Source organism: Crotalus tigris, unplaced genomic scaffold (assembly GCF_016545835.1).
Source record: "Crotalus tigris isolate CLP2741 ecotype Arizona unplaced genomic scaffold, ASM1654583v1 scf7180000017628.32516253702:7417878, whole genome shotgun sequence".
Classification (NCBI taxonomy): domain Eukaryota; kingdom Metazoa; phylum Chordata; class Lepidosauria; order Squamata; family Viperidae; genus Crotalus; species Crotalus tigris.
Genome location: NW_024096523.1, coordinates 3,760,891 through 3,788,651, shown reverse-complemented (window position 1 = coordinate 3,788,651; position 27,761 = coordinate 3,760,891). Strand labels below are relative to the sequence as shown.

General features: G+C 42.6%; 2 protein-coding genes across 3 annotated transcripts in view; both read left to right on the top strand.

The window, feature by feature from the left end:
• Positions 1-27,761, top strand: part of WASF2 (WASP family member 2) — a 54,429-nt gene that overhangs the window by 11,136 nt on the left and 15,532 nt on the right. For both annotated transcript variants that reach the window (XM_039334256.1, XM_039334257.1), the window contains exons 2-4: positions 16,344-16,497; positions 25,752-25,886; positions 27,249-27,402. In XM_039334256.1, the coding sequence (XP_039190190.1) occupies positions 16,368-16,497; positions 25,752-25,886; positions 27,249-27,402 (419 nt within the window). In that variant the 5' untranslated portion in view covers positions 16,344-16,367. The remainder of the gene's footprint in view (positions 1-16,343; positions 16,498-25,751; positions 25,887-27,248; positions 27,403-27,761) is intronic.
• LOC120304105 lies at positions 1,484-16,333 on the top strand. The gene is made up of 2 exons (XM_039334258.1): positions 1,484-4,349; positions 4,574-16,333. Exon 2 carries the CDS (start codon positions 9,762-9,764, stop codon positions 11,157-11,159), a length of 1,398 nt encoding a protein of 465 aa, XP_039190192.1. The 5' UTR covers positions 1,484-4,349; positions 4,574-9,761; the 3' UTR covers positions 11,160-16,333.

Sequence of the window (27,761 nt, the reverse complement as noted above, 5' to 3'; positions counted from 1 at the left end):
GTCTCTTGTGGCGCTTCATCTCCCGGAGCTCCTCAGTAAACCAAAGCGCCCTCCGGGGACCACTACCACAGAGAGGTGACAAAGGCGCAATTCAATCCAGGGCCCCGGAAGCTGCCTCATTCCAGGCCGCAACCAGGGACCCGGACGAGTTGTGGACAAGGGAGTCAGGTATTTCCCCAAGCTCCTCCTGGAACCAATCTGGGTCCATTAGGCACCTGGGGCGGAACCACCTAGTCGGCTCCACCTTCCTGTGGTGGGGAGTGATGCTCTGAAGTCCAGCCTCAATAGGAAATTATCTGTTCATGACAAGGAAGAGATCTCTATTCCCCTTAGTTCCAGATCATGTCTCCACTGCCCCGAGAGAAACACAAGGTCGAGCGTGTGACCACCCCTATGAGTCGGATCCTGGATTACCTGGGTCAGGTCCATGGTTGCCATGGAAGCCATGAACTCTTGCGCCGCCTCTGAGCATTCGTCGAGTGATGGCAGGTTAAAGTCCCCCAGTACCATAAGTCTGGGGAACTCCACCGCCAACCCGGCTACTGACTCCAGCAACGCAGGCAGGGCTGTTGCAACGCAGCTGGGAGGTAGGTACATCAGCAACAAGCCCCACTGAACCCGTGAACCCAACTTCAATAGGAGGGACTCACACCCAACAATCTCCGGAGCAGGGATCCCACGAGGACTCAGGGACCTCCGAGCGATGACTGCCACTCTCCCACCCCTGCCCTGATATCGAGGCTGATGAAGCACCACAAACCCATCTGGGCACATATCCGAGAGGGGAACACCCCCCCCCCAGGGCCCAGCCAGGTTTCGGTTATACATGTCAGGTCTGCCCCCCTGTCCAATATTAGATCACGGACAAGGGGGGCTTTGTTGACAATGGACCTGGCATTAAGCAACAGCAGCCTACAACTAGGGCCCTGTACTCCCCTGTATCTCTTGCCCTGCCCGTTCCTAGTCATGTGATGGCTCACTCTACCCGCAGTGCTGCCACAACTGCGGCGTGGGCAACTCAAGCATCCATTGAGGACATTTGCAGGGCGGCAACATGGTCCTTGCCTTCCCCCTTCATTAGACATTACCATTTGGACAAGTTTGCATCGGCTGAGGCCACCTTCGGTAGACGTATTTTACAGCAGATAGAGACACCATCATGTTCACAGACCCCAACTGACTCCCATCCATAAGGACTCCAGGAGTTTTGGTACGTTCCATTGGTGGATTCTTCAGTCATCATGCTGGAGAAGGAGCGTTGGCTTACCTGAATGCCTTTTCTTAGCATGATGATGAAGAATCCACGTCCTCCCTTCTAGAGGTTAGTTAGGTCTGTGTTGGGGACTTGTTTTTTTTCCTGGTACCTGCTTGAGAGTCATCACGTCGAACTGTTGTCATTGGCTACGCCATCGATGAAACTGGGAGGTCCCAGACAAAGAGGGGTGTGACAACTTGACAACTTAGTCTGATTGGGCAGGAGGACTGAAATAACCCATTGGTGGATTCTTCATCATCATGCTGAGAAAAGGCGTTCAGGTAAGCCAACGCTCCTTTTATATCACAGTGATTGTTTTGCTAATAGTTCATTTAAGCTGGCTATTTTGTAAAATTTATAAAAGTGTCCTATTCTGATTTCAACATATATGTTCTTGTAATAATCATTCTTATTGTTTGGAAGCTCTGTTCAAGATGCCATTCTTAATTCAAATGTTTAAAATACTTCTGAGAAAAAAATAATGAAATATAAAGCTATCTGTAAAAAATACCTTATGAAGAAGAAATTGGCAGTAGTAGATTTTGTAATGTCAGAGGTTGATTTGATGTATTTAGCAATGATTAATTTAAAATACGAAAACTGTTCAGGCAAGAATGCATGCACATATTGTAATGATTTTTCTTAAAGTAATTGGATTATATTTAATGAGATATTTACATTTAATTATTAAGAAAAGACTTATCTTCCCAGTATTTCCCAACAAATGGTAAGGTGAAGAAATTGGATATTGGAATATAATTAATTGTATAAAGTCTAAAATATAAGGTGAATTAAAAAGAGCTTGCAGGTATTATAGAAAGGCTGCTTTATTTCAGTAATTTAGAACTGCCATTGAAAGTGTAGTGCATAATTTAAAAACTGAATTAAGGAAAGGGGAGCTACTTAAATGGCACAGTTTTAGATATTTGTCCTGAAGAATGCCAGCAGATAAACCATTCCTAGGTAGTTGCATTGTGACTGGAGAGGGAAGATCTCTAAAGAGAAATATGTGCAAATCTTTGTGTAGGGAAGTAACTGATGCTTGTATTTCCCAGATAGAGAAAACAATATGGCAGCCATACACAAATGAGACAGGCAACCATCTTTAGATATATTTGCATACTGGCATCAATTCAGCTTTCAAATGTATAGCATTAATTGTGAAATGTTGTTGAGCAGGGCAAAAGAATGCATAGTAACTAGTTTTCAATTTATAGTTTTCAGTCTTGTCATTTGAAGATGTATGTTAAGTGAATCTGGCTTCCCCATTGACTTTGTCAGAAGGTTGCAAAAGGTGATCACATGACCTCGAGACATTCAATTGCCAAACATCTCAATTTTGATTACATAACCATGGGGATGCTGTTATGGTTGTGTGAAAAACTGTCATAAGTCACTTTTTCAGTGATATAACTTTGAACAGACACTAAATGAATTATTGTAAGTCGAGGACTACCTGTACTGTAAGGTATAGCTTAGCTATTGGTTGTTAAAACTAGGTTTGGGTGTAAAAGATGCTAAGATGTGGAATAGGTAGCAACAACTCTCTTGTTCTGAAATCTGTTTCCAGTTTTCCCTTTTGCCTAAGATCACTTGAGTGGATAATAGCATGTTTTTATGTGTAATGATAAACCATTATTTAATATGGCTATAAATAGGTATCTGCACATGTGTCAGGTTAAAGCATTCCTACTTCTTTTCCATCTGTGTAGCTAGGAAAAAATAATCAGAATTTCAGTTCAGTTTAACAGATTAGTTTGTGTGATATGTTAACGCTAACAAAAGAGAATTGCTATGTTTACATAACATGCTATGCCTGGATAAATAATTGATATTATAACTTTATGTAAAGGCCTACTTCACACAACATGACAAGGAGTTACTGTGTTTCCACAACATACTGAACCACAAGTTATTCAAATTTATTGTAGCTTAGTTTAACCAAGCAAACTTAGTCCTCGTGTGCTAAGGATTATTTTAAAATCTAGACAATTGCAAAAGAAGCTATTAAAACAATCTGAAAGCTTGAGCTTGTATTGTTGCTTTGCAGAATATACATTAATTAATAAATTTCTATTGTAAGTTTGAATATGTTGGATGATTATGGGAAATAACTTCAAAGGGTTAAACCTGCAGTAACACCTGTGTAAATTTCATGCATGTATACAAAACTTTGGGCATTAAGGAATAATTAGTCTGTCCTTGGTTCTATAAAAAGAAGTGTATTCTATAAGAAAGATGTAACTAAGATTATATGAATCAATTCTTATGAGCAGGAAATAAGGATTTAAGGCTGAGTTGTTGAGAAAAGCTCTAATTAAATTCTTTTTGGACAGTTCACAATTTATTTTGTTTTTATATCTGCCTATCTTATGGACAATTTAATTGTTGTATAGTTAGCATTTCTACTGTTTTGTAACTCTGAGCTCTTTAAGAAATATGTAAAGAAAGAAATCATAATTTGGTCAGGGGTGGGAAGGAAAGAATGAGTTAAAACCATAGTTTCTCTTTTCCAATTATTGTTTGTCTGCTAGCTATAGCTGCGTGTAAATGACATAAATCTGCATTTGACATAATGGCAAAGTGCTTATTATAGGTGGATGTGATATGTGATATAATAATGGTGTCTTGAATAATTACTTATGCAGTGCTTGTTGGTAGGTTGTTAGGTAGGTTACAGCATCCTTTTTTGGCATGATACAGAATTTTCTTCTGGATCTTCCTTTTAAAGTTTTCTAATATTTATCATTTCCTCCCTTTTCCTGGCTTTTCAGAATTACTTGAAATTGTTCTTTCTGGCAATTTTGCAGAGAAATTACTAACTGCTGAGAGAACTCACTGTCTTAAGACACTGGAAATAACAAGTGGTCTTTGCTTGGTTAAAGGAAATATAAGATTTCTGATTTGGTGGCCTTGATAGAAATTTAAAATTTTGACCCTTTAGTTCTTTTTTCCCATTTTTTTTTTCTAGATCTTCTGGTGTGTCTGATCCACCACTGGATATTATGAAAAACTGTCCCTAAGAATCTGGAAAATTGTGGTGCTTAGTTTTGTTATGTGGATCTGCAGATATTTTAACAAGGTCCCTATTCAGGTATTTGAAGGCATGAGGGATTGAGAGTATAGAACTGGGATGTCAAACTGCCGGCCAATGGGCCAGATGCGTCACACCGAAACCATAGCAATGGGGAAAAAGTCCCGAAACGTCGTGCGACGTCACATGACGTCGCAAGTTTGACATGCCTGGTATAGAAGAAGGATGTCTACTTTCTGCCTCCACCATTGTTGTCCTCTCATCCTACCCCTTTCTATTCCCAGCATCTAGTTGACCTTGGAGATCTGAAAAGATGCATAATTGCACTCAACAGCTGTGGGTACATTTTTCAGCCTAATTCTGGATCCTGTTTTGAATTCCAGGTAAAGGTTTCCCTTGTCCAGTTGAATCTGACTCTAGGGGGTGGTGCTTATCTCCGTTTCTTAGCTGAGGGAGCCAGCGTTGTCATTTCCATAGTCATGTGGCCAGTGTAACTATATGCCAAAGTGCACAGAACACTGTTACCTTCCCACCAAAGTGGCACCTATTTATTTATTCATATTTGCATATTTTCAAAATGCTAGGTGGACAGGAGCTGAGGTAAATAATAGGAGCTCACCTGTCGTGTGGCTCAAGTCTTGAACCTGGGCTGTCAGCTTTCTGGCTGACAAACTTAGCATCTTTAACTGCTGAGTCATTGAGCCCCAATTTGAATCCCAGATGAAGTTGGTTGAATCCTATGTATCAACCCTTTAAAATAGACCAGATTAGGAAACATATCACAAGAAATGCTAGAACTCAATTTATAGCTTATAACAATAGACTCTTGAAAAATGTCACTGTTTTCCCTTCTACCAAACAGAGTCAAGGCAGGGCAGTCTTGTGTTTTTCTCATTCTTCCTGTTTTCTACCCTAAGCCCATGTTTTACCAGTGATTGCCATGTATCCTCTTCAAAGCTATCTCCTTGCTCCTCTGCATCAAATTTATAAGTGTGTTTAAATAGCCTCAGATGCAATTCTCCTTTAGCCTTTGCTCAACATTTGATATGGGGAAATGGAATATGGCCATTTTATTTGGTCTCATCCTCTACTCGGGTGCTTTCCATACTTGGGTAAGTAACCTCAAATTGTGTAAACGTGCTTTCTCCAGCATGGAAAAGAATGGAGAATCCATGAATGGATTAAAGAAGTCCTCTAGCCCAGTTAGACCAAATCAATCAAGTTGCCACACCCCTGCTGGACTGGACCATGCCCCAGTTTCGATTTGGTCTCAGCCTAGGACTGACGTGGAAACTTGGCTCCCAAAGAGAAATTTTCAGGTCGTATTTCTTTCTGCTCCCATTCGTGGATTTTTCATTCTCTTGCCATCTGGTCAGCACTGGGATCAGCTCTGCCCCAGTTCCGCAAGAGCTTCCAAAGAGTTAAATTTGCTGAGGCAGTTTTTTCTCCCTGTATTGGCCAGCTGATCGTCGCTATTGCCGCTCTGAATGCAGCACGAAGATAGGGCTTTTTCTCTTCAGATCCCTGCTGTTTTTGGCAAACTCTCCGTTCCTTCATATATTCCTTGCCTTTTCTTTCTTGCTGCTTGCTCGACAGGAGGCTGTCTCCCCTTGATCTCAGCTTTCGCTTCAATTTTTCTTGCGTCGGCCAGCACGGCCGCCATTTTGGACCACCACACAGTTGGCGGCTGCCTTAGTTTCGTTATTTCCCCCTTCTCTCAAAGTTGATTTCTTCCTGCCTATTCCTTAATTTCCAGCTTGATTTTCTTAAACTGCATTGTGGGGGTGCCTGGTTAGTGTTTTTCTCAGCCTCTACAGTGTGATTTAATTGCGGAGACAAGCCTCCACAGGACGGTATTTTGGCGGGAAAAAATAGATGGCTGATCTTTCCAATGTTGTAGGTTCTTTTCCATCAATACTGTTACACCCTGCAGTTTTCATAATAATCTGCAATTAAACAAACACCACTTACCTTTCCCAGCTTTTGAAATATATCATCTGTCAGCTGGGCCCAGCTGACTATTCCATCACAGCCTGTTGACGCTGTCTGGATCTAGTGGTTCGGCAAATTTTTTTGTTCTAGCCGCCACTAAGTGAGGCACAAAGGATCCGTCACTAAACAAAAAAATAATAATTATTAATAATAATTATGCTATACACACACACACACAAATACACATATAGAAGAGAGAGAAGAGACCTCTTTTAGTGACGCGCGACATTCGTCGCGAAGTGTGACTCCTTGCTTAACAGTGGGCTGGACTTCACAGATCCTTGTGTAGGCCTGTATCACCCAGGTGGGCTGTAGCTGCATCTCTTGCAGACCAGGACAGCTTCAGCGATCTGCTGGAAAACTCCTGCTCATTATGGCGGACAACACTGTTCCACAAGCTTCCACCTCCAGTGGAAATAAGAAACACAAGTCACCCAACCAAGAAGCAGCCGTGAAAATCAAGGCCAAAACCAAAAGAACATCTAAGGCGGCCGAAAAGCAAGCTGGTCGTAGACATAGGGCGTTAGAAAGACAATTTTCAGAAGCCCAAAATTGTGCGGCAGAGGGTCCGGTTCCCTTGACTCCTCCCTCTATTGCATCGACAATGGGGGGGGCATGCCCTCGTCCTTCGTGCGGGCATGGTCTCCAGAACGGGATCTAGATCAAGGTCTCTCACTCGGGTTCAGCCAGGATCACCTTTCTCTCTTTGAGCAGGATCTGAGAGTGCGGAACCAAGATCCAGTATCAGGGGCCAAGCTCACCCCTCCCACAGTGGCGTGTGGAACCTCAGAGAGTTTCTCCCTTGCGGGTCCACCTCAGGCTCTGTCGGCTTCATTCACTCCTACGGCGGCAGAACTTCATCCCCTGGAGCAATCACCATTTACTGACGAACTCCAGGCCATGATCTTTCAGGCAGTTGCTCAAGCGATGGCATTTTCAGCGCATGCTCTAGTGACCCCGGGACCATCTAACCCCCTTCCATCCGCAGGGACTTCACGATCCAGGGATTATCAGTACCCGGATCCAGCCTCTCCACCACGTTCCTGGGGAGCGAGGTGTCTGAATATTCGGAGCACGTCCTCGAAGAGGGTCAGTGGCCGGATGATGAAGAGCCACACACGGAGGCCCCTCCCTTGGTAGGCTTGTTCAGTCCTACATCTTTCCCCTCTCTCTTATGTAAGGCCTGCGCCACTGGAAAGATTGAACCAGTGAAATCCACAGTGTCCGGTCAGACACCTGGTCAGGGTACCAGTTCCCTGTTCTCGGAATCAGTCGTAAAACACCAGCAGATTCCTTGTCCTCCCATGTTTTTGAAATCGGTACAGGACCAATGGGGTTCCCCCGGCATCTTTTCCACCCTTGGGGGGATTGACTGTAAACTCATAGATATGGTTTCGACCCTGAATGAGGCGTTGGAAGTTCCGGGAGTGGACAAGTCCCTTACTCCCATCCTTTCAGAATCCAAGATTCCAAGCGACATGTCAGAGGCGCTGAAGGCCAAGGACAAAAAATCCGAGGTTTCCTTCCGTAGGACACACCAGCCTTTGCCGTGGGCGGTAAGAGCTTCCACATCGAATTCATTCTTCGCCAGGATCTCCCTTATCTGGCTATGTGAACTCCAGTCTAGAATCTCCCCAGAAGAGGTAAGAGTACACCAGGACGTGACCAAGTTGCGGGCGGCCTTGGAATATATGGCAGACATGTCTCTCCAAGTGGCCAGATTCTTGGCCCGTGCTATAGCTTCCAATGTCACCGCACATAGGTTATTTTGGCTTAGAAACTGGCGTGCCGACACCAAACACAGATGGAGGGTGGCTGCTGCCCCGTATCAGAGTGGTTGCCTTTTTGGAGAGGCCCTCACTCCGTACTTGGTGGAAAACAGGGAAAAGAAGAGGGTACTTTACCATCTTTCCAAAAGATCGGGCAGGCATTTCGTCCCATATAACCGTCGCCCTTTTTGATCAGGATCGGAACTGACCTCAGGAAATGTACCACAGCCCTTTCCAGCAGGACCAGACCATTCCTTGGACCGTTCCGGTTACAGAAACAAGTCCAGACAACAGGTTCAGAACAAAAGGCCCTTTCGAGGTAGAGGAGGTCGCCCCTTCCGTAGGTCAAGGTGACTTGGGGTGGACCTCTCCCATAGGCAGCAAACTGAATTATTACATACACAAATGGGAGGATACCACTACGGACACTTGGATGTTCACCACTATCAGGGACGGTTTGTCCCTGGAATTCGTGATAACCCCCCCCCCCCCGATGCTATATCATCTGTCCCTTGTCGCGTAATCCCGTAAAGAAGGGCCTCATGCGGGAAGCCATTCAACATTTATTAAGCATAAAGGCCATAGAGCGGGTACCATCAGACCAACTGGGGCAGGGTTTTACTCCATCCTATTCGTAGTACCGAAGTCTTCAGGGGGATGGAGGGCGATACTCAATCTCAAGGTTCTGGACTCATACCTGTCGTATCGCAAATTCAAAATGCAGACACTCCAATCCAGCGTATGGCAGGGAGACTTCCTGACATCAATAGACTTTACAGAGGCATACCTTCACATCCCCATTCACCCGGATCACAGACAATTCCTCAGGTTCAGGTACTCCAACCATCACTACCAATACAAGGCTCTCCCGTTTGGCCTATCATCGGCTGCCAGGGTTTTCACCAAGGTCCTGGTGGTACTTGCTGCACATCTCAGGTCGGTACCAATTCGCGTTCAATGCTACTTAGACGACATCCTAATTCAGTTGTCCTCTGCACTGAACGCACTGACGGATCTGGAGCTAACGATTGGGACACTTCAAGGTCATAGTTTCTTAATCAATTTTCAAAAGAGCCACTTGATTCCAGCCACCTGCCTATTGCACTTGGGCGCGATAATAGACACAAACCTTTGCCAAGTATTCTTATCCCAGGAGCGTCAGGTCAGCATCCATATTCTGGTCCTCAAGGTTTGCAGGGAGCAACAGGTGACCCTAGCCCTGCTCTCCTAACTGTTGGAAAAACTGATTTCCTGCATTGCCATAGTACCCTGGGCCAGGCTTCACACAAGACAGCTCCAGTGGTTCTTACTCTCCTACTAAAGGCGGGGCATAAGCTCCTTTCCCCAGAGGGTACAAGTCCCAACACAGACGCTCAGATCCCTTCTCTAGTGGCTCTCCCCAGCTTTGTCCAAGGGGTCCCTTTTGAGAGAGCCCGTTCATGTGACTTTGACCACGGACGCCAGTTTATTCGGCTGGGGGGCACACCTCAACTTTAGTTCACCCAGGGCCGGTGGTCACAGCGGGACCTCAGACAAAACATCAACTGGCTGGAACTCAGGGCTATACACCTGGCACTTTGCCACTTCCGCAAAACGATTGCGGGGTGCCACGCGTTGGTCCTAATGGACAATGTGGCAGCAAGGCCCATGTCAACTGGCAGGGCAGCACTCGATCTCGGGCCCTGATGTCTGAGGCCTGGTTACTGGGATCATGGACGGAGTGGAATCTCTTTTCGAGGTGAACCGGCAGGCGGATTATCTGAGTCACTCTATGATAGACCATTCAGAGTGGCGTCTGCATCCACGTCTCTTCAGGGAGATCGCACAGCGGTTCAGTCAACTGAGTGTCGACTTATTCGCCTCCCCAGCGAGTGCCCAGTTCCCACGGTTCTTCTCCCGTTTCCCCTCTCAGGTCGGAGGGAGTAGATGCTCTCAGCAGCCCTTGGCCTTGGGGACTACTATATGCCTTCCGATTGTTTCTCCTGATTCCGGCTGTCATCAGAAAACTGTTACAGGAACAAGCGGAGCTGATATTTGTGGCCCCACACTGTCCGAGGCGACCATGGTTTGCAGCTCTCGTGAGCCTAGCCGTAGCTCCTCCGTGGAGGATTCCTCCAAATCGGATAGTCCTGTTACAAGGGATCATACAACATCCAGACCCGCAGTGGCTGGAGCTAGCCGCCTGGCATCTGAACGCCAGTTCCTGACATGGGGTTCATACCCTTCAAGAGTGATCTCAATGATTCAGGCCTCTTGGCCGGCGACAGATCGGATTTACGATGCTACTTGGAGAAATTTCTGTCACTGGTGTGACCAAAATAGTTTGTCCATTTCTTCTGTTACTATTCCGAGGATACTTGAATATCTCTTGGAGGGTGTGGATAAGGGCCTAGCACCCAGCACTATCCGTAGTCAAGTGGCGGCACTCTCCACAGTTTTCACCTGTGTCAATTCCACGCCGTTGTCTCAGCACCCGAGGGTTCGATTCTTTATCAAGGGGGTTACAAACAGCAAGCCTCCTGTAGTCCATCGTTACCCCACTTGGAAGTTACCACGGGTACTACAGGCTCTTACAGGATCCCCTTTTGAACCCATCAGGTCTTGCAATTTGCGACACTGGTCCCATAAGGTGGCCGTCTTAATTGCAGTTACATTGGTGAGGCGCGTTTCGGAACTAGCAGCTCTTTCCGTCAGGGAAGACCTATGCACTTTTCACCAGGACAGAGTGGTCCTGCGGTTGGACCCCTCGTTCATTCCTAAGGTTAACACCTTATTTCATAGGGCACAAGAGATTGTGTTGCCAGACTTTTGTCCTAACCCATCACATGACTTGGAATGGCAGTGGCATTCTCTGGATGTCCGCAGGGCACTGCGATATTACATTAAGCGAACAGCTACTTTTCATAGATCGGAGGCACTTTTTGTCTCTTTCCATCCGGCTTCTAGGGGTCAGAAGGTCTCTTCTTCTACCATTGCCAGGTGGATTAAGGCCTGTATCGCAGAGTTCGTACCAGGTATGCTCCTTGCCAGTTCCAAGCCATCTGATAGCACATTCCACACGCAGTGCCTCTGCATCAGCTGCGTGGCATACTCAAGCTTCTATCGTTGACATTTGTAGAGTGGCGATGTGGTCTTCGCCTTCCCCCTTTATCCGTCATTATAAGCTCAATAAATTTGCCTCTGCAGAGGCCTTCTTCGGCTGCCGTGTCTTACAACAGGTGGTCCAGGCAGCGTCGACACTTGACCAGCCTGCTTCCCACCTGTAGGGTCCTATGGGCTTTGGTATGTCCCATTCGTGGATTCTCCATTCTTTTCCATGCTGGAGAAAAGGCGTTGTCTTACCTGAACGCCTTTTCTCAGCATGAAGAATGGAGAATCCACCCCTCCCCTTTGAAATTCACAGTCAGGTCAGTGCCAGTAGCCTGGGAGCCAACACGTTGCACAGTCATTAGCTTCGCCCTTTTCGAAACTGAGGCAGGGTCCAGTCTAGCAGGGGCGTGGCAACTTGATTGATTTGGTCTAATTGGTCTAGAGGACGTCTTTAACCCATTCGTGGATTCTCCATTCTTCATGCTGAGAAAAGGCGTTCAGGTAAGACAACGCCCCTTTTCTTTGGTTAATGTCACATGAATCCATTGCCCATCACAACAGGAACATTTAAATTGACTTAAAGATTGCCATGTGCACTAAAATATATTCAGAATCTTCCAAATAAGATGAAAATTGATGAAATTACTGATAATTCATTGAAATGACATAAAAATCCTTTAGTAATATTATTTTTATATATAGGTAGTCCTCGAGTTATGAGCATTCTTTTAGTGACTGTTGAAAGTTAAACGATGCTGAAGGAAGTTTCTTACGACTTTTGATAAGTGTTTTTGAATAATGAAAGAAAGTTTGAGAAGCACTGCTCTACTCAGTTTTACAATTTTCTGAAACAGTATTTTTCCCCTGCTTTGATTTTCTGAATTGTTGCATGTCTTTGTTATTAGACAAAATTATTAGACTTTCATATGAGTCCTGATTTTTCATTGATTGTTTGATCAATTTATGTCATAAGCAAAGGCCATCTTATGTCTGGTGAGCCAACAATCGCCAGTTCAGTCTGTTGAGTTAAAGGGCTATCTAGGACCAGCTGTCTAAGTACATCATTAACAACCAGAGCTAATTTGGGGTTACCCTACAAAAAAAGATCAACATTTCAATGAAATTTTCATCACAGAGATTCCGAGTGCGTGTCATACCCCACCCAGAAATTTCTGATGACTTCTATAAAGTCATTAATGCCTTTAGAGATGAAGAAGAATAGATTCACCGTTTGGAATGGTGGCTAAAACTTTGAACATTCAATATTTCTGCATACATATGGGCTAGCTTTGGATCATTTTCCTCAATAAATAAATGAACAAATATAATGTTTTTGACTCATTTGTTTAATTGGGTTCCCTTTAGTTTTTGGTCATTTTTATGCAGAAATATTGAAAATTCACAAGTTTGCAAACTTTTAAGTACCACTTAAAAGAGGTTTTCCAGATTTCCAACTTAAATCCAACATATGTGATAGGACTTGAACCATCAATTCATCTAGAAAACCCTCACATTACTTACAAAATTAGTTTGCCTTGGAGAAATGCACCAATATTTCTACATAGCCGTGCAAGAAACTGGTAGCAGGAAGCATTTGATTGCAATTTTTGCATTTAAAGATGGTTCACCCAGATAATGAATCTAAGGAACTAGTTTATTTTTCACACTGACACCTTACATGTTGAATAATATTAGGAAATTAATGAAACAAACACCCAACTTCGATCTTAACCTCTGATAACATTCAGCAACAAAGATATGCAAACATTCTGAAAGTCCGAAGGGGAACTATATTTTTTAAACCAGAGGTATAATTGCTGACATGTTCAGGAAAACATCTAAATAGAGCTCAGAATTCTTCCTTTTAACATATAGGGTGGATTGCTGTCAAAATCATTATAGCAGTGTTTTGGATGTATATCCTAAAAGATACTTGATATTGAAGTGTGGTATGTCATTAGAGATGAATTGTTGTGGCAGTGCTGATTTGGAGGTTTTCCCCCACATACTGTCTTTGGTTTTTGTTTTTGTTTTTTTAAAAAGGGGGGAGTTTTTCTACTGCAGTTACAAGACTGGGAATCAACTTCTTCAGAAATATTTTATTTGAAGCTTTTCTTGCCCTTAATTTAGGTGAGGGTGGGGCTCTTGTTCGTTTCCTTCCTTTCAGTGTTCACTGTTAATTTTCAAGCAGGCGACAAAGCAACATACTAAAAGAATTGTTTATCTGAATGAATCCTTCTATAAGCATTTTTGTGATCTGTGACAGTGAAAAAAAATCCTGATTTGTTCAGGGGAACATGAGAGTCCTCTGAGGTACTTTTATTTTATTAGGTTTTGGGTGCCTCTCCTCTTTTTGATGTTTGAACCTTTTACAAGCTACTGTTTGTTTGTATAGTCTGAAATGTTAGTAGTATCTGCATACAAATGATAGCACATTTTTCTAGCCAAATATGCCCTGTACGCAAGTGGTGAATCTCTTCTTCCCACATTTCAGTTTATAGAACCAAAAATGTTTAATAAGCCATGTGTAAGAAGTCTTGGATTTGTTTAACTTTATATATTGTATCAATATATATCTTGAAATGTAGCCTGCTGCCACATGGCAGAAAGGCTGTTACTGTAGGATCTGAGATGAAAATGCATGATCGTATAATTTTAAGAGGATGTCCATTTCATAGTTTGTATCAAACTTCTCCCAAGCTGGTGTTTGGATGTCACTTCTCATAATCCCAGCTGAAAAACTTTATTTTCACCTTATTTTTCATAAAGTTGGGGTTTTCTTCTTTCATTTATGAAGGATTGCAGTTTTCTTAGTGTTATTTCTATATAACTGGTAGCTTTGTGATACTCTTACTCCACTGGTATGTGCTTACAGTTGCACTTCCATTTCTGCTTTTGTATTGCTGCTACCTCTTTTATGTTAGTCTTTGTCTCAATAGGCATTTCAGTTGTTCTTTCCTGCTTTGTTAAACCAAACTTCCCAGGTTTTTTATGCATCCTTTTAAGTTAGTGGATTTTAAGTACCTTGATTCAAAAAATTATTCTGTATAATGCACCATTTGGGCTAACTTAAGTGTATAGACAGGCAAATAGATTGCCACAATTAGACTTTTGTAGATAATTTTTTATATTTTTCAAACAGTGATCTAGGTTTGCTTCGCAGACTCTAAGAATGAACAAAGACTGCATTTGTGCATCTCTTCAGAATGATATTCCATTTTCAACATACTATATAACAGTAGTTGACATTTAGCAAACCAGATGCGTGTCATCTGAAGGATGCTAATCCTTCTCTGAAGCTAATTACTGTAGGGAAAACCATCCATTTGAAATTAACCTTTGAGTTAGGTTCAGAGCCAGACTTGCCAAGAACATTGTAGTAGCTTGAAATATATCTTACTTAACCTGTTTCCCAATTAAAAGTTTAGTCAAAGCAACACTGCAGAATTAACATAAAGATTGAGTGAGACACTACCTTGTATACTTATTACAAAATCAGAACTAGTGGTTGTTCCTAATAATTGTGATTATGAGCACAATGTGTAGACTGATCTCTGAAATACTCAAGCATTGGATGACTTGGTAAGAGGTAAATTAATTTATTTTAAGATTTCCTGGCTGCTCTTTGCTCCGACTGTTAATTTTAGAGGTTTCCCCCCCCCCACTGTAACTTTATGTTACACATAAAACCTTGGATGTTGTTCTGTACCCTCTAGATCTTGGACTCCTCTGCAGTGGTAGGTCAAATTTGGAAATTCAGATTTTGGCTTGGGAGGTAATTAGCAAAAGCTAAATCAGCTTCTGTCCCTTAACATCCTGATAGAAAAGCATTCAGGAATGACTCCTGCACCTCAGAGATAAGCTGCCAGCTGCCACAGAGACTATAAAAAGGTGGTTCAAAGTCAAGTATAAACAGCCGACTTAAAAAAAGAAAACGAGTCTTGGATTGTTGCTGTTGGTGACAGGAAGCCATGTTCCCCAAGCTGTCAGCTTCCTGCTCCCCCCCCCCATTCCATCCCACAGCAGATCAGAGCATTTGTCACAAGACAGCTGTCTCCTTTAGCAGAGCTGTTTGCTGCCTAACCTCAGAGAGGAGTGGGTTCCCTTTTCCTCCTTGAAAATTAGCTAATTAAATGCAGTATATTTTAGTTTTACTAGTTGGACAGTTCGTAAACACATGGTTGTATTCTCCAACAGAGTGCAAATTCTTGAATAGAAATATCAGTGTCTTTTGAAGATGAATGGCACAAGCATACAGGCACTAATACTTTATGATTGCCAAGAATCGAATAGTTAGCTTTATAGAAGGTAGAAAGGTTGTGAACATCAAAAGGGTATCATTCTTTTTGTATTTTGACATTTTTATCCCTAGTGGCTGTAAGATTTAATTCGATTTAGGCATCTCCCACCTACAAACTGACTTGTTTAATTAATATTATTTATTAATAAATGTTTTCTTTAAGTGTTAGATTAACTGAATTAAGATGCCTTGATAAAAAAAAGTTTTGGGAAAGGCAAACACGGCTGTCCTTCAGAATCTTTCTGAGCTAGTATAATTTCAAAAGGTAGGGCACTTATCTGATTGTGATAGGCCATTGCCTACTGTGTTCTTCTGTACAGTAAAATGTATTAGTAGGAAAATTCCCTTCCATCATGAGGGAATTTAGGAGAAATGGTACAGCCCTCTGGCTAAAAAGCAGTTGTTAGTAAGCTGCCTGGTCAGCTATCAACACTTCCTGTTTTCTCATGAGAATCCAGTTTGTCTAGCATGACAAATTTTTATCTTTCCTCCAGCTAAAATGTTTGTGTTAATGTTCACATTGGTCTTTCATAGTTTTATAGTGCCCAGAGTTGCTAGTGGTGAGATGGGCAGCTTCTAGATTTAATAAATAAGAATAGTTTTTGAAAATATTTAACAGTATTAAAAGCAATTTATAGTTTTGAATAAATGGATAAGGGACAGGTTACAGCAGTGACATTTTTTGGTGGGAGTTGGAACTATCAAGCTTTGGTTTCCTTCTGGCAACTTAAAAAATAGGTTTATTTTAAAAATATCTCATAGAGGTTATGAGAGAGTGGAATACATAACTGTGTTATGATATGATAGAATGTATGAAAAGGAAAATCAGTGTATTTCTATTGTTGCTAAGGTCTGTGGCCATATAATCTTTTTGCTGTTTGGGGATTATTCTTTATCTTTCAGAGCCCTGTTTGAAGCTGATCCACCATGCCATTAGTAACAAGAAATATTGAGCCAAGGCACCTGTGCCGCCAGACATTGCCCAGTGTTCGGAATGAGCTGGAATGTGCGACCAACATCACCCTGGCAAATGTCATTCGACAGCTGGGCAGTTTGAGTAAGTACCATAGCAAACTGCTCTCAAGAGCTGTTGGACTCCCAATTCTTTCTTGCTGCCCTCTTTCCTTGTGACTTATTTATTATCCATCTTTCTCGGTACCAAAAGATCTTCCGTGTAATGTTCTTTGAGAGGAATGCACAGGATAGTTGGATTAAAAGCTGAGATAAAACACGGGGCACACTATTAAGCATTGTTCAGATTTCAGTGTTCAGAATTTTGTCAGAATATGAGGCAATTTAATGATTAGAACTGAAACTTCATTGCGTACCTGAAATCCCCCAGTTTTAATTTATTCTCTTGCTGAATATGTCTGCAGATGAATATTAATTAGTTGGGTATAGTTTTAATCTGGTTGAACAATATCTTCATATAAAAGCTGAGTAAAACATGGGCTGAAGTAATAAAAAGAGAAATTTTTGCAACTGAAGTGTTACTTTATTCTAGCAGACTTCATTTTTCAAAATGATTTACTAAACATACTTCATTTATTCTTTGAAATAAATAAATAAATATTCTTTGAAATAAATAATTAGTGATTCTATCCAAGCTAGTAAAAAATGTGGTGGTTAAAATTATTAATATTTCCAAATTGCCCAATAACCAGAATTCTCTCAGCAGATTATAGTTACTTAAAGCATGGCAAACAAATAGTAAAATGAATTAACAAGCAGAGCAGGAATGATTTAATGAAAACCATACAGAACCAAAATCTCAGTATAATATGAACACTTAAAATCAAAAGTTGATTGTAAAAATGTTTGCTTTTTTAACTATATTCCTGTAGAAGAAAAAGAATGTCTTAACCTGGCATTGATACCCTTCAGTGCAAGTGCCTGGTATGCTATCCTCTGCAAACATTTCACAAGCAGGCCCCTCTCTGCCTTATTTCATGGCAGAGGACACCTAGAGGAGAGCCTCTAAAGATGACTGAGGGTGCTAAGGAACCACAGATAGTCCTCAGATTATGAAGATTATCTGATGTGTCTTTGAACAGTCAGTGAATGAGTTCATAATCTGAGGACTAATTGATGGTTCCTTAACACTGAACAAGTGGTATTTATGACCAGTCCTCAAAATTCTAAGCATCATAGCATCCCTACAGTCACATTATCATGATATGGGTGCTTGGCAACCAGCAGTGCTTACGACTGTTGCAACATCTGACATGATGACCATTTGTGACTTTCCCTGCCACCTTCCCACGAGCAAAGTCAATGGGAAAGCCAGTAGGAAAGGTCGCAACTTGCTCCGGTAAGTTGCTTCCACTGATTTTCTTCTGAGGACCTTTGCTATTTGCTTAACCATGTGATTAGCTTAATGACCATGGAAATTCACTTAACGACCATCAGAAAAATAATTATAAGATTGAGTCTACTTATGTGGTGATTCAACAGGCCCACAATGACTTAACAATCAAAATTCTGGGCTCAATTGTCGTAAGTTGAGGACTACCTGTATACAACCTGATTGCAATATTATAGCTTCTTGGACACGCTGCTATATAACAGAATCATTCTTCCGTAACATAGGAATTTAGTTTTAGTCCAGATATCAGAAGATGAATAGATGAAGAAAGATTGCTTTATACAATCATTCTAAAAGCACAACTCAAAGCCTTTATTCCTGCAAGTCATAGAGCAGTGGTGACGAACCTATGGCACGCATGCCAGAGGCGGCACTTGGAGCCCTCTCTGTGGGCATTCGCACCATTGCCCCAGCCCCGCCTCGCCCCCTCCTCACCAGCAGCCCTCCCCCAAGGAGAGTTGCCCCCAGGCATGGCCCGCATGAGGCAGTGCAGCCAAGCACATGGCAGCAGGGACAAGACTCCACCCTCATACCCTGTCTCGCGTAGATAATGCTGCGGGATGTGGGCGGAGGGGATGGCCGCCATGATGCTGCTGGGTCGCCTGAGAGATCTGCTACGGTGGGCTGTGGAGGGGGTGGGTGGTCCTGTGAGGTGGGGGGACGGAGCAGGGACAGGGTGGGGTCGTGGGTGGGGCAGTTTTGGGGCACTTGGTTTCTAAAAGGTTCACTGTCACTGTCATAGAGCTTACTCACAGACTTCCCTATATGCATGCAAGGATATGTAAATGTGCATATTGAAGTTGAAAAGTTCAATCCTGTGAACATGTATTTGAATTTCCTGTTGAATGAAGTGAAACATTTCTGCATAAACATACATAAGATTGTGCTGTAAACATCCCAGCGTTTATAGAAGAGTGGAAAGTTGCAAGCACATTGTGTGTCCATGACACAAGCTATAAAGAAAATGTGCTGTTCGTCTGCTTTATTTATAGGCCATCTCTGTCCAAGCAGCAGGAAAAAAATCTAATAATTAGGATTAGGAAAATCATAGAAGCAAATTTATAAATTTCATAGGATCAGTTGTGCAAAGGAGACTATTTATTATACAACCATCATGCAATCGTCTCAGTGCCTTGCATTTTACTTCCACTTGCCTATTCACTTAACTACCACTGGTGCTAGGTAGCTTGCTGTCTCCCAGAGTTCAGGAAAAGGTGAACCCAAGAAGGTGCAGTACACAGTCTTACCATTTAAGAGTATAATTCAAATGCAGAGATCTATCTACCTTTTTATGTGTTTTTTGGCTTGCTTAAACATGCAAGTAAGCTGGTACATGTTGCTTACTTGCTCCTGTTGCACCTCTTCTGTCAGCAGGATCAACCAAGTCCCACTTCCAAGTGGAAGTCCCTTGTTTAACTTCACATGTGTATCAGGAGCTTGAGTTGTACCTAACAAGCTAGAGTGAAAAACCAAGTGTCAGATTGTACAAAAAAACAAAATATAAATCAAAACCTGTTTGGAATTTTAGGATTAACCAGAGCAAATATTTTTGTTTTACATATAATCTAGTTCTAGATGTTCCAGGCTTTATTTATTGAGGGTAGGGACTGTGTTGGTGGAAAATCTTTTGTTTTACTATTAAACAACTGCCAACATCCTTGCAGAACTAACTATTACAGATCACTCAGTACACATGTTCATGCTGACACTAGTAGTTCAGTTCAGTTTGAAAAAGAAATAGGTTTACCACATCTGTTCTACTGTGCAATCCCAAATAATGACTATAGTGAGTCAAGGGGCTAATGTGGTAAAGGGGCTTGCTGCTTCTTCCCCTGCTGAAGATCTGTTGTCTTCTCTCTTCTTCCCCATTCTTTTTGGAAGGAACCGTAGTATTTCTGTCTGCAAAGCAAATATGTATACAAGACAGTTTGACATGTACATAAAATGATGCTTTAAACTCTTGAAAAGGTTGAAATATATCAGCAGAACAGTTTGGATATTAATGTTGGATGAAAATTGTGGAAAGAGCCTTTTTCTGAAATCATTGTTCATTTTTTAGGAAATGGGGGGGGGATGAGGCAGCTCTGGTTCTGTCCCTGATTATGATATTTTTATTATTAAAATTTGTGTATGATTGAAGATAGTCAAAACCTTTAAGCCTTGCTCTTTCTAGATTGTTTTGGAAATGGTACATATACCCTTGCTGCAGTTAATCCAGAAACATTATATAGATGTAGCATATTTTATCTGAGTTTGTTTTTCTCTCTCCCTGCTTCACATATAGTAGTGTGTGAACTTTATGGATTGAGAAACCACTTATTTTCATATGTGACACTTGTGCAGTTACAGAGTTAAGGGGATAGTATGGTGAAAAAAGCAATACTTTTCAAGATAAAAGGGTTTATTGAAAAAGTTAACATTTCACCTGCGGATCCCCAGAGATCTGCTAATTCCCTGAGGTGTAGAGACTCAATAGAAGTACAAACAGTGAGTCAAATAAAATAGTGTGTGTTCCATTTAATCAAAGGTGATAGCATCAAGGGAGAATTATGTTTGTACAAAGAATAGAGTGCAAATTTGGCACTATGAAGTGTGAAAGACAACCCTTTTAAAGTACTGTGTGACAAAGAGTACTTTACATTGCAGGCTACATTTGGGTATTCTTTCTAGATAGGTTCACACTCGAAATCTCACAGTAATACATAGTATGTATACATAAGTATATTACATAAATGCATAACCATAAAATAATTTGCTGTCTTTTTTGTATGCTGAAGTAGTTAAGGTGAGGACGGGTGAAGGAAACATGGCTAAAAAGAATTCACACTAATGCTGTTCACCATATATCTCTACATCTTTCAGTCTTTGTTAACCATCATTGCTTCTCCTGCTGCACACTTAGGATCTTGTCTTTGTGAAAACAAGGAGCCCATCAATAAAACTGAATAAATACTAAATGATTTTGTCCGTTTTGTTGGCATTTCGAAATTGTTGAATGCTGCTGTGGGCCTCTCAGACATCCCCAGGAAATTTCAGGTGTTCCATAAGTTTGCCTGTAGACTTTAATTTGTTTTAATTATTTATTTAAACGTTTTTTAATATCTGCTCCCCATGAAGTTTCTTTTCCGGATCTTTTGTTTGATTTAGTAGAAACATTAAATCTCCCATACAACATTGGGAACATTATTTTCAACCTTGAAAGTACCTTGCTTTGGTGTCTGGTGCTGCCACCTGCAAATAATAAATGACTTTGTGCCCAGTGTGAAGGAAAGCAGAGAGATGGGACCTCCTCTGGGTATCATGTAATGAAGTCAGTCTTTTAGAGCTTTCAGAAGACAGTGGAATAGAGCTATATTTTTTTTATCCCGCAGACCATATTAGAAGCTAAAAAGACCCCACCGTATGTGTAATGGCCTTCTTAGGAAAGAGAACGGTGTGTTTCCAAGTATTGCAAGTATGGAATATCTGCTTCTCCAGCACTGGAGATGAAGAATCCACCAATGGGTTTAGATTGTATTCCTGCCCAATCAGATCAAGTCAGCCAAAGTTGCCACGCCCGTTCTGGACCATAGAGATCCCAGTCTTGACTTGATCTTGCCCAGGACAGACATGCAAGTTTGGCTCTTAGGCAGGTACAGTCTTCACTGGTGGATTTCCAGATCCAGTAGTTGAGCAGTGCTGTATTCAGCACAGAATTTGGCTTTATATTAATAATTTGATTTCCATTCAGGAACAGTCTAAAATTTTCCATTCAAAAGATTCCAGTTGTGGGGGGGGGAATTACTGAGGGTTCAAGGAAGGGGCTCCTTCCTTTTCTTCCTCTCTTTACCTTTATTTTCTCCTCTCTGATACACAGACCTCCTCAAAGTCCCTAAATTGTTTTTTCTATCATCTGTGGACTAACGGCTGTTAGTCCCCAACTGATTCTAAATTGGTCTAATTGTTGCCGGAGCTTGCGGCTGCAGCTCCGTTGCCTCGTGGCAAGCTCAGGCGGGGTGGGGGAGGTCCTCTTTTAACAGAGCTGGTTTTTTTCAGACTTTCACAATCGATCTCGAAGCTGCGGCTGCAGCTCCGCTGCCCATTTAAGCCCCTCATTTTTTTCTGGTTGTTTAACTTAGTTCGGGAGCTGCGATCGTCCCTCTCAGGCCGAAGGCACGCTGCTCGCCAAACGGCAACCGCTGATCAGCTGTTCGGCGGCAGACAGAGGGACGAAGAATTTTCGGTTTTCCAAAAAAAGGCATTAGTTGGGGGCGCAGAGTTCTCCCAGATAGGGAGGTCATTGTACTGCGCCAGCCTTTTTTTTTTTTTTGGAGTCTCCAAGCTGCTTATTAATATTAATCCAGTCATTGTCCACCCAGTCCTCCATGACGGACCTCGAACTGGTGGTAAAGCTGCTCCAGGACCATGGGTTCTCCATAAATTTTCCCAAGAGTCATATGGTCCCCACGACCAGGCTGTTGCACCTTGGGGCCATCATAGACACGGTGGAGTGCTGGGTGTACTTATTCCAAGAACGCCGGAACAGCATAAGAGTCAGTCCTCAACTTGCACAGGAATCAGACAGTGACATTGGTCAGTCTCTCCCAACCGTTAGGCAAGATGATCTCGGCCATAACAATTGTCCCCTGGTCTAGGCTCTACTCCAGGGAACTACAATGGTTCATGCTACCCTTCCAGAGACAGAACCTCAGTGCCTCCCAATGAAGGGTAAGACTCCCACAATAGGTAGTGCACTCCCTCACGTGGTGGCTATCACTCGCCATGCTCAGAGGGTCTTGTTTCAGGGAACCAGACCGGATAGTACTAACAACAGATGCCAGTCTGTTCGGCTGGGGAGCACACCTTCGTTCGCAGTGGACACAGGGCCGCTGGTCTCGCTCAGACCTTTGCCACAACATAAATTGGCTCGAGCTACGGGCCATACATCTAGCCCTTCGCCATTTTCACAGCCTGATAAAAAGGCATCATGTGCTGGTCCTCACAGACAACGTGGCTGCCAAGGCTCATGTAAACCACCAAGGAGGCACCAAATCTCGGGCCTTACTGACCGAGTCGCTCTTACTGGGATCTTGGGCAGAACACAATCTGGCCTCCATCAAGGCCGATCATATTTCAGGGGAGGCGAACACTCAGGCCGACCTTCTGAGCAGAACAACGGTGGATCACTCGGAGTGGCGCCTTCACCGGAGGGTCTTCAGAGAGATCTGTCACTGTTTCAGCCTTCCACTTTTGGACCTCTTTGCATCCCCGAACAACGCTCAGCTGTCTCGGTTCTTCTCCAGGTTCCCATCTCCAGGGGCGGAAGGGACGGATGCTCTTCGGAGCCTATGGCTACGAGGCCTGCTTTATGCCTTTCCCCCTCTACCTCTTATCCCTGTGGTAATACGCAAGCTTCTTTGGGAGCGAGCGGAGGTACTCCTGGTGGCCCTTTATTGGCCAAGGAGGCATTTGTTCGCCAATCTGATGAGCCTCGCTCTAGCAGACCCTTGGTGGATTCATCCGGAACGAGTCTCTCTCAGCCAAAGGGTTATTCTCCATCCGGATCCCCAATGGCTCCAGTTAGCCGTCTGGCACTTGAGTGCTCAATCTTGACACAGGAGCTATGCTCACCAGGGTTCATTAAGGTAATCCAGGCCTCCCGTCGTCCTTCCACAAATCATATTTACGAGGCCATGTGGAAGAATTTTCAATCATGGTCGACACTTGACACTCTTGGAACTCATGATTCCCCATGTCTTGGACTATCTGTTAGAAGGCCTGGAAAGGGGCTTGGCCCCAAACACATTGCGCAGACAGATAGCTGCTCTTTCCACAGTCCTCACCTGTGACTCCGCGGGGTCTTTGGGACATCACCCCTTAATTCGCTCATTCCTTAAGGGAGCTTCTAACACCAGGCCCCCTACGGTACACAGGTACCCTTCATGGGAATTACCACGGGTCCTTCGGGCTCTTACCAAGTTCCCCTTTGAGCCCCTGAGGACGTGCGATGTTCGCTACCTGTCTCACAAGGTGGCATTCCTGGTGGCAATCACGTCAGCACAATGTATTTCAGAATTGGCAGCGCTTTCAACAGGGGATGACCTGTGCATTTTCCATCAGGATCGAGTGGTCCTTTGACTCAACCCTACTTTCATCCCGAAGGTCAACTCTCTGTTCCATAGATTTCAGGAAATAGTACTGCTGGATTTTTGTCCCAATCCATCGCATGCTCTGGAACAGTAATGGCATAGTCTGGATGTCCGCAGAGCATTTCGATACTATATTTTGCGGACAGCAGCATTCCGCAAATCTGAAGCCCTCTTTGTATCCTTCCATTCTTCCTCCAGGGGTCGGATGGTTTCCTCTTCCACAATTGGCAGGTGGATCAGGACATGCATTGCTGGGGCATATCAAGCTGAGTCATTGCCGGTTCCACGATGCGTTACAGTCCACTCTACAAGGAGTGCAGCTACTTTTGCGGCATGGGCCACCCAGGTGTCCATTGAGGACATCTGCAGGGCGGCTACATGGACTTCACCATCTTCTTTCATACAACACTACAAAATTGATAGGTTTGCCTCGGCTGAGGCTTCCTTCAGTAGGAGAGTTCTCCAACAGGTTTTACATCAAAGTGTCACACCAGACCAGTCTACTACCCACCCTCAGGGACAGTAGTCTTTGGTATGTCCCATTGGTGGATTCTCCATCTCCAGTGCTGGAGAAAGGGCATTGTCTTACCTGAACACCTTTTCTCAGCACGGAGATGGAGAATCCACTCCTGCCCTTATAGGCCTAGGGTTAGTTATTTTTTGTGAGCCATAACATCTTGCTGTCAGTCAATGGCTACGCTCGTGTCAAGACTGGGATCTCTATGGTCCAGGACGGGCATGGCAACTTTGGCTGACTTGATCTGATTGGGCAGGAATACAGTCTAAACCAGTGGTTCTCAACCTTTCCAATGCCGCGACCCCATAATACAGTTCCCCATGTTGTGGTGACCCCCAACCACTTATACATCACCGGGTGCCAGGGGCGTGGCCAAAGAAAAGGGGGAAAAAATGGCTGGCAGCCATGTTTGGCGACCCCCGTGAAATGGTCATTCGACCCCAAATGGGGTCCCGACCCACAGGTTGAGAACCACTGGTCTAAACCCATTGGTGGATTCTCCATCTCCGTGCTGAGAAAAGGTGTTCAAGTAAGACAACGCCCCATTTCCTCTTTATCAGGAAAACAGGAAGCCACTTCCACATTGTAAGAACAGGCAATTGGGAGGAGGTTCAGGGAATGCCCACTTTAATAATTGGCAGAAAATAAACATATCCACTTGCCAAGATTGTTGTAATCTAACTTGCTTTATACTACCAGTAAATCTGATTATTAAGCTTGTGAGAATCTTATTTTTTTGGTTGTAAATAGCTGCTTTTCTGTGATGCTACAGTTTGACTCCTGATTATCTTTCTTACTACTTAATAAGTCTTTACCAATTATGTATCACTTCCTTCCTTTTATTTTGAAAGATGTTCTTGTCAATTTGTAGCTATAGCTTGCAGAAGTCAATTGGTACCTCATTACTGTTTGTTTTGGATTTGCTTTTGCTGTGCTTTTAAGTATTGTATTTTATGCTTTATTAGTTTGAGACCATAAATAAGCTTAACTTATGGAAGTACCATGTGTATGTTCAGTATTTCTATGGAAGCTTTTTTAAAAAAACCTAATGTTCTAGCTTTAAAGGAAAATGTATTGTTTTCTATAATTGCATCCTGGGAATAAAAGCAGTAAAAATACTTAATTATGCATATGCTTAAGTTAAAGACTCATTTCATTGAGGTCAACTTGTGATTGCCTGGCCCACACATGTGGGGGGAGGGTTTGCAGGAGCAATTGCATGAAAGTGGTTTTACTGTTGATCTTTTTCTGGGAATTTTTTTCCAGCATTTCAATTTGCATGCTCTTTTTTCTTTTTCTAGGTAAGTTTGCGGAGGACATATTCGGAGAGCTATTTACGCAAGCAACCACATTTTCCTTTCGAGTCAGCTCTTTAGTTGAGAGAGTTGATCGCCTTCAGATGAAAGTTACTCAGTTGGATCCCAAGGAGGAAGAAGGTATATAAAATGTTATATTTTTAGAACATTATGATTCAGAACTGCAGCAGTAGCCAATTTTTTCTTGAGACTTCAGGAAATCACCCTGAGTCACCCAGCAGTCTCAGCTGACCATCAAGTTTTTCATCATGCTTGCCCAAGAGATTCTTGTATAAAAGTGGTACCCTGCTTTGTTATGGAAGGAGAAGTCACTTCATAATAGTGAGAAGCTTGAATGCCTTTTTGCTTACCACTTTGTATAGAGCAGTGTTTGTCAGTTTGGCAGCTTGAAGATGTGTGGACTTCAATTCCCAGAATTTCCCATGCTGCCTCAGGAATTCTGGGAGTTCAAGTCCATGCATCTTCAAGTTGATATGGTTGAGAAACACTGGTATAGAGGAAAGGGCAACCATGTTCAAAAGAAGCACCCCTTGCCTTGAGGTCCTCTCCAGTCCTTTCTTCTGGTGAGACCGTAGAATTCAGCTGTTTGTGTTTAGTGTGCGGGTTAACTGCCAACATTTTTGAGAAAGAAAGGGAACATTAAAAGAGATTAAGAAATAAACATGCAGGATACAGTCACTTTTTGCAAGTTCAGATAGCAGTTGAAGTCCATAAGTCTGAAAGTTGCCAAGGTTGGACACTCCAATCTGTTGCATCCATTGGATTACTGGAAAGAGTAGGGAGGGGAAGCACCATATTGACCTGAGTTTTATTAGAGTCTAGATTTTACAAAAAGCATCTGGATAGTTGTTTCTTTTTCACGTCAAGCTGTTTGAAATACTTTACTTTTTGATTGGCTAAATAATCTTTTTATAAAATTGCCAACTGCTAATTTTACATGATATCTTTTTCAATCTCCTCTGTTTAGAGAGGACCGATTCTCCATGCTTTTCTCTGTTTTTAATCAAAGACAAGCATATACACAAAAATCCATCAAAATCATAATTAACAATGAAGAGGATCCAGGAGGCAACAAGGAATTGCCCATGGAAATATTGATTTAAAAAAAAAACATTTCAAAGAACCCAGCCATGTTTGATAATATTTGTTGCTACATTCCCAAAACTGCTAGATAAAATTTGGCCACATCTGGGAATTGCCTCATAAACTGCAAGAAAAAAAAAAAGAGAAACTGCATGACCTCTGGGTAGTATTTTACTTTGAATATGATAACTAATTCCATAACAGTTTGGGTCCTTTGGTAAATAATAATTTCTATTGGTTTTTGTACAATTCCCTTCCTGACAATCCTTTCTGAAATAGCATCAAAAAAGAGTTTCGTTTTTGAAAGCTTTCCTGGAGATGTGGCAAAAAAATTGTTTGTAAAAATATTAACTTGGGTTTCAAATGACTATTTTCTTTCCTGTTACTTTTTCTTCATAGTGTCATTGCAAGGTATTAACACCAGGAAAGCCTTTAAGAGCTCCACGACTCAGGACCAAAAGCTCTTTGAGAGAGAGTCTGCCCCTCTGCCTGTCCTTGAAACATACAAAACTTGTAATAAACCACCACCTCTTAACATTCTATCTTCATACAGGTAACATATCCCAGAGAAATATCATGTGCTTACTTTAAATTCCACCCTCTAAAGCAGGGCTTTTCAACCTTTTTACCACTTTTAGGATCCTAGCAAGGTGTCAAAAACTTGACCAGCAGCTTTCTTTTAATTTGTTCAAGGCTAGGGCTTATCACTGCATTGTTTCTGTTGCTTCCTGCTTCTTGGCTGTCTGCCAGAGGCTACTAACTGGGAAGGGGAGGAAGAGAGAGGGGGGGGGGAACCCTTCTTCTCTGGTGCTTTTATTTTTCAGCTTGACTTTTCTAAGAGAAGGGAAATGGATGTTTCTTTTGAAGCAGCCTTTCATATTTGTAATAGTTGGTTTTGGGGGCTAGGTTTTC